General features: G+C 35.5%; 1 protein-coding gene across 1 annotated transcript; it reads right to left on the minus strand.

Moving 5' to 3' along the window:
• Positions 1-366: 366 nt before the first annotated feature.
• On the minus strand, positions 367-6,326 carry LOC137003584 (uncharacterized). Its single transcript, XM_067363789.1, has 6 exons — positions 6,126-6,326; positions 5,800-5,967; positions 4,883-5,146; positions 1,738-1,830; positions 1,506-1,520; positions 367-875 (listed from the first exon to the last, which is right to left on the minus strand). Exons 1-6 carry the CDS (start codon positions 6,181-6,183, stop codon positions 766-768), a joined length of 708 nt encoding a protein of 235 aa, XP_067219890.1. The 5' UTR covers positions 6,184-6,326; the 3' UTR covers positions 367-765.
• Positions 6,327-7,658: the final 1,332 nt, after the last annotated feature.

The following is a 7,658-nucleotide window of genomic DNA, read 5'->3' on the forward strand; positions in this document are numbered from 1 at the left end:
ACCTAACCCTCACAGGAAACTGTGCAAACTTTTACTTTTTCACAAAAACTCATTCTATATGATTTATAAACCCATTTACATTGTGGGGACCGCTGGCTGGTCCCCACGATGTAGGTGAACTCAGGTTTATATTACATCATGGGGACATTTGGTCCCCACAATGTAATATAAACAAAAGCACACACACACACACACACACACACACACACACACACACACACACACACACACACACACACACACACACACACACACACACACACACACACACACACACACACACAAACATTTTAGTTACATGAACTAAACTTATTGTATCTTTATTACATAAAATAAAAAGCACATTGCTTTTTGCATGAATTTACAATAAAATTACAGCTAATGTCAGATACAAAAAAATTGGTTATCGGATATCGGTTGTTTTACATAGTGAGGGAAAATGAAAAAAGCACAAAATTTTAAACAAATGTTAAAAAAATTTAATATCTCTAGCTGACATTTAATCAGATTGTGTTATATAGTAAAGGGTAGCATATCAATTAGTTGCATTGTTGTTAAGAACATTTTGTAACAATATGTGCATACAATATCATCAAAATAATTTGAATAACTAAGCTTTCAAGATCATTTTAATTAAAGACCTTTCCTTTCAAACACTGGATATATAAATTGGAACAAATTTATTACTGAACATTCAAATCAATGCAATCAGGAGAAAGAGTTGACTCTCTTTACAGTAATGTGGTCAGGCAGGTTAGGTGATTGCTAATAATGTCCCTTCAGCACTGGAACTTGAGAGATGTCCTCGTGGCTCTGTCCGTCCAATGGCACATCAAAATGATGGGCTGGATAGTGGATTATTGAGCCTAAAACACCTACAGGGAAGCCATGAAGTTACACATCTGATAAACAACAGCATAAAAGCATGTAGATGCACCTGTCTGGTATGTATGTATCTTGCATATCCACCTGGGCTAGTCTGTTTGTGTTGATCTTTTAAGGTATGTGTGTTCGCAATATCTTTTCAGATATTAGACTTCAAAGACTTCCCTATTTTTGGTTTATTTAGGTGTAGTCAGTTTATTGCTTAGGGATTCTATCTACCTTCTGTGAGACCTACAAGAAGAATTACAAAAAAAAAAAATTATCAGAGTAGGTTGATATTAAATGATTTCTCAAATAAAACATTAATTTAGATGTTATCGCATAAAGCACTTATTTGTGTTATCTGACAAAAGTTTCACAAGCTAAGCTAAATATACAACCATAAATCATTCTGAATTAAATAAATGAATATTCACTATTTTCTAAACCATGTTCATGCAAATTTGTACTATTAGTATTTAGTGAAATTCACTTCTTATTAACTAGGGTGTCTGGGAACATTAGTTCACCGAGTGCCATCCAATCCACAGGGACAGCTATAACAATGTCAATATTTAATCTTCTGTCAGCCTTTATATTGCAGCAATTAAGCATTTGGTAAACAATGTGAAACATCTCACCTCCTGGCTGTTGACCTGCATCAAACAAAAGTGGAAAAAACAAGGCAAAGAAAGGAGAATGAATCCTTGTTACATGGAACTGACACCAAACAAACAAAATATTATTTCATGTTCATTGTGATCATTTCATTATTATTTATCCATTTAAATCATGGTGATTTTACTGGTTTGCAGTTGTGTTTATTCAGAAGTAGACATGTGACACAGCACATGATTCCAGCAGTATGCTTACCATGTCGTTTGAAGATAAGGTGGCTTATAAAGACAAATCCAAAGAAGAGAAAAGTGGCCAGTACTGGAGCCATCACTCTTAACACACCATGCCCTGAAAAACATTCAATAAACTCCATATTCTTAGTTAATAATCCTATCATCTAAAACTATATTATATTATATTTATAAAATGTAAAAGGTAGATACCCACAAAAGTATACTGTAAAAAAAAAAGAAGAAAAAAAAATGGTTCTTTCAAGGGGTCTGTCAGGTGCTCCATATATAGAACCTTTTAGGGGTTCCCATCATGGGATCATTTTCAATATTAAAGGGTTAGTTCACCCAAAAATGAAATTTCTGTCATTAATTACTCCCCCTCATGTCGCTCCAAACCAGTGAGATCTTCGTTCATCTTTGGAACACAAATTAAGATATTTTGATGAAATCTGAGGATTTTTTTATCCTCCATTGAAAGCAACGAAATTACCATTCAAGGTCCAGAAAAGTAGTAAAAACATTGTTAAAATAGTCAACATGACTACAGTGGTTCAACCTTAATGTTATGAAGCAACGAGAAAACTTTTTTTTTTTAAAGATTTATTTTTGCCATTTTTGCCTTTATTATGATTGGATAGTGATTAGACAGGACGCAAAGTGGGAGAGAGAAAGGGGGACGGGATCGGGAATGGACCACGAGGCGGGACTCAAACTCGGGTCGCCCGAATGGCATTGGCCCTACATGTCGGCACGCTGCCCGTGAGGCCATCGGCACCGACAACGAGAAAACTTTTTGTGCACAAAACAAAACAAAAATAATGACTTTATTCAACAAATTCGCCTCTCCCTTGTTATTCCCCTGCGCTATTTACGCCGCAGAGCTTCCATGTTTACGTCTGAACACCGGTTCAGGATTGGCCGACTCTGGTCATGTGAGCAGCACGACGCTTGCGGGAACCTGGAAGCGCTGCAACGTAAATGAGAATGACAGGGGAGAGAAGAATTTGTTGAATAAAGTCTTTATTCTCGGCGCTTCATAATATTAAGGATGAACCTCTGTAGTCATGTTGAATATTTTAAGTTTCTACTTTTCACTACCTTGAATGTGGTAATTTCATTGCTTTCCATGGAGGATAAAAAACCTCTCAGATTTCATCAAAATATCTTAATTTGTGTTCTGAAGATGACATGAGGGTGAGTACTTAATGACAGAAATTTCAAAGTTTTAATTTTCTCATAATATACATTGCACATCACCTCATTTCTCAAAGAGTCTGAAAAAGGTTCTTTCTCAGATCGAGTCTCTCTAAACCTCTCCTTTACAAGACTACTCTGCTCTGATTGGTCAGACAGCCCAGTCTGTTGTGATTGGTCTACTGCTTACAGTGCGTGCCGGAAACGAAACGATTACCATATCTGAATTTCAGCTCCGGAGGCTTTCTCAGTGCTTGATACACAATGATATGTACAATGGTGTGAGTCCTCATCCTTCTGAAATGCATACAAACTGGATTCACAGCGCTAAAATCAGAGTCTTCTCGACAAGTCGACACAACAAATCAAACTCTTCCAGTCTCTGCTACAACTACAGTGTTTGAAAGCAGGTTGAAGTATGGTATTATGCAAATTTGTTGCGTTGTTATGTAGGTATGTAACAGGAAGTGAGACTGGAATTGCTGACTCGTTTCAGCAGTTCAGAATCAATTCTTTCTTTTAGGAGACAATAATTTTATTTGTCGTGCACTTTGATCTTGAAAACTTTGCAGACATTTTACATTCACAAACAGCTATATTACAATCTAAAAAATGCTGGGTTAAAAACAACCCAAGTTGGGTTGAAAATGGACAAACCCAGCGATTGGGTTGTTTTAACCCAGCGGTTGGGTTAAATGTTTGCCCAACCTGCTGGGAAGTTTTATTTAAACCAACTATTATTTAAAAATTGCTATATGGCTAGCTTAAAATGAACCCAAAATAGTTGGGAAATTAAAAACCAAATGCAATTAGAGACAACAATAATAGACAAAAGGTGCATGTTTATTAAAGGTCCCGTTTTTCATGTTTTTTTGAAGCTTTGATTGTGTTTATAGTGTGCAATATAACATGTGTTCATGTTTCGCGTGTAAAAAAACACAGTATTTTTCACATAATTTACTTATCTGTATACCGCTGTTTCCACTGTCATAAAAACGGGCTGATGACTTCCTTGTTCTATGAAGTCCCTCCTTCAGAAATACGTAACGAGAATGCCAGCGGTTCCTGTGTTGTGATTCGACAGCTCTGAGCACACCGTGCCCGGAAAAGTCACGCCTCTTACCATAACGTGGAGATGCATGCGCTCAGTGTTATTGTAAACATGTCTTTAATTCTACCCTATCAATTTGAGCCGGAATCAGACCCGGTGATTGGTCTGTGGGATGAAAATAACAGCGTTTCGACGACATGGCGACAAACACACTCTACAAACGCAACTCTTGTGTATTCCTGTGGGCGGAGGAGGTTAGTCAAAAAACTGTTTTAGTGACGTCATTAAAGAAGGAAGTAGAGGGATGTAGTCCAAACTGGCCGTTCGATATGGTTCGATGTAGGCGATTTCTGTTAAATAAAATATCTCGCTTGGCATTGAACTTTGAGCTTTAAAATTTTACAGATTTTATTTATACTCTAACAACAACATTACACACTAACTAAAGTTTGAAACATGGGATCACGAAGAACTGGACCTTTAATAAGCTAATATTTTATTCATATAAATTATATAGTTTAATAGTTTATTAATATAAATGTATTAATAAGCAATGTAATAAATGTTTATTGTTTAAGAATTATTCATTGAACATTAATAAATGTTAATTTCAAACATACTTTTGGTTAATTTTAATTAAGCAATACAGTAATTTTTAAACAATAGTTGAGTTAAATAAAACTACCCAGCAGGTTGGGCAAACATTTAACCCTACTGCTGGGTTAAAACAACCCAATTGCTGGGTTTGTCCATTGTCAACCCAACTTGGGTTGTTTTTAACCCAGCATTTTTTAGAATGTACACACTGCATGAAAGGTAATATTCAAAAAAGCATAACAGGGGTACTTTAATCAGTATGACTTTCATGAAGGCTAATTGTATCAATAAATTATTCTAACAAATATTCATAATAAGTATTTACCCTCTTGATCCTGGGTGTCATTCATCTGCTTCATGAATTCCTCACATTCTTCTTTCAGGTGGACCTTCTCTAGACTCGTGTGCTCGGCCTCAAGCGTCCATGACTGCTTTAGATCATGCGCTTCTGGCATCAACACCGTCCATGAATCACTTTCTGGATCTAAAGTCAGACAATCTCTCCCATTGAGCTGAAACCGGTCGGACAGCTGCAGGACCTGATAACCTCTCATCTTGCATTCCCTCAAACGTATATATGTGCCAAAAACTGAAAAATAAAGGTGAATTTTATTGTCACAGAATGGCTGCATAACAATTAGTGACAGACCAATATTTATCACTGAAATTCACATATTTTTATAGGCGTAAAGTAAATGACACCATTTGGTGGGCCTCTACATAATAACACCCAACAACAGAATTACACCACTCAGTATACATGTACTCATTTTAATGTAGTGTTTGCATAAATTTGCATATTTAAGCTCAAATACTGTATATTGTAACATTTCAAGTAACAGACGCGCAACATCATTTACCCACTTTAGCATTAACAGTAACTCAAAAAAAAAAAGAAAAATACATTTTTAGACATATAGAGATATAATATACTATACTATATTGGAGCGTGAGTATGCCAATTTATGCAAACAAAGCTTTAATTGGGAAGGTCAACTCAAAGTAAACAAAACACATTAAAGCCAACGTAACATATAGTTATATAATAATACATAATAATTTTATTATATTCATAATGCACTTTATGCTTTTTATTGATGCAATTTAGTCTACTGATTATTTAGCTACTGTGTCAAAACGCTGAAACAAAACAATTCAAAATCGGTTCTGTCTCGTATTAGACGTTAAAAGTAATATCGGTCATTGACAATCTACATGAATCACTGCATTAATATTATTTACTTGCTGTAGCATGATCATTCTCCACCATCATTTTCAGGACTTCATCTTGAATGGGTCTGACAACAGGTTGCTTGTCGAACTGTCCCTTTAAATGCGGATGACTGAGAAGGATCCTCTCCACGACCGTCCCGTTTATCAATACTTTGCGCTCGAACTGAATTATAAAATCTAACAATAAAACACATATGAGGCTTTATTTCTTGAAAATAACACAGTAATGAATGCAGCAAAAAAATAAAAATAATTATAATGGAGAAAAACATGAGCAACAGAACATCTATTCTTGGTTGGGAATGATGAGGATGGTAACAGGATAAAAGACTTACCCTTTGGAAGAGCCCAGGATAAAGCTAAAAGAAAAGCGAAGGTTACGATGAAGAACATTTCTGCGAAATAAAAAGCTCGAGCGGTGATGGCATCAGTTTGTTTCTTTCGGTTTCTATTTCTAACATTCTTATTTACACTGCGCTGTGTTTAAAAAGCCGACATGCAAATTGTAAAGCCGTCAGGAGGAGTGTACATTTGGCTTAAACATGTACAAGACAGTGAGAGCACTTGCTTGTCATTGGCTGATATCATGAGGAGGAACTGTGAGGAGGGAGACTGGCACACCAGGGTGAAAGAGTCTATAACGTACAAACACTGACCTGAAGTTGACATTTAACAGCTATAAAAACAAAAATGCTGAATCTGTACTGGAGATACCTTTTGGTCACTTTCCCATCCTTAACGACCAATCAAAACAACAAAGTGTTTGGAAACTAGATCATTTAATCATCTTTTTTTTACTGTATTTACAAATGTAAGTAAGAATCCAGCATTGTAATGTTATAAATTATGATTTTATGTATCGTGTAACAAAATAAGATCACAACACGTACAGCAGGCTATATAACAATCTCGGTATTTACAGCCTATACATTTAAAGGGACCTTTCACCCAAAAAAATGACGATATCAAAATTAGCAAAAAGACCTATAATATTTTGACCATTTTGATTTTTAATTGCACTTTCTATTTAACTTATATGAAGAATAATGGACCATAAAGGAAAACCTTTTTATCAAGACCAGGGCGGTGCTGGAAAAGATCAGGACGAGGTATGTAAACAAAGACCAAGAGAAGAGAGCAGACACATATTCTCTAGGAAACTAAAGCAAAAGCTTTATCTCACTGAAAACGGTGAAATCCCTCACATCAACAGCAGAAAACAATGCACAATATTTTAAAACAAACAGTGTATTAATGTTAAAATGCATGATTCTTCTGAAACTTGTAAGCTAATAATTTATCTGCACTATTTTTATGAAGACATTTTTAACTTTCATTGGTTACATATTTAAGTGGGACCAAGACAACCATATATGGCAAAAGACAAAAGCAGGAATTTATGCTGAAAAGAAAGAGCAGATGGTTTAGGGTTCTATCCTTCAGATAGAACCCATGCATGTTAAACAAAGTACGGAAATGGCACTCATTATGACATGGTATGATGTAAGTCATGGCAAAAAAAAAAAAAAAAAAAAAAGGAAGCTGATAGCTGATTGACAGGCAAGTTCTAGATTCCCCCAAACACACTGTTCACTTAGAAACAATTTCTCCCTTAAAAATCTCCTTTGCTTTGACTTAAACAATACTGGAGAAGCCATGAACTCAAAGGTTGTTTATAACAACGGGGTTTTACAGTCTTGTTCTGGACAGTGGAAATTTACGGCACATTCTTGACATTTAAGCTCTTAGTTTTTTGTTTGTTTGTTTGTTTTGTGGGATACGTTTACATTTAGATTGCAGACACTTTAATCCAAAGCAATTTACAAATGAGGAATTAAGTGATTAATTTGAGAGGACATTCAGAGGAC

Source organism: Chanodichthys erythropterus, chromosome 16 (genome assembly GCF_024489055.1).
Source record: "Chanodichthys erythropterus isolate Z2021 chromosome 16, ASM2448905v1, whole genome shotgun sequence".
Taxonomy (NCBI): Eukaryota; Metazoa; Chordata; class Actinopteri; order Cypriniformes; family Xenocyprididae; genus Chanodichthys; species Chanodichthys erythropterus.

Bases quoted from the DNA above. Each gene is read 5' to 3' on its own strand.
- LOC137003584 (XM_067363789.1), bottom strand. From the start codon at position 6,183: ATGTTCTTCATCGTAACCTTCGCTTTTCTTTTAGCTTTATCCTGGGCT. The intron at 5,147-5,799 runs GTAAATAATATT...TTTATTTTTCAG, and splicing joins GAATGATCATGCTACAGCAA to TTTTTGGCACATATATACGT. The intron at 1,831-4,882 runs GTAAATACTTAT...AATGTTTTTCAG, and splicing joins TGACACCCAGGATCAAGAGG to GGCATGGTGTGTTAAGAGTG.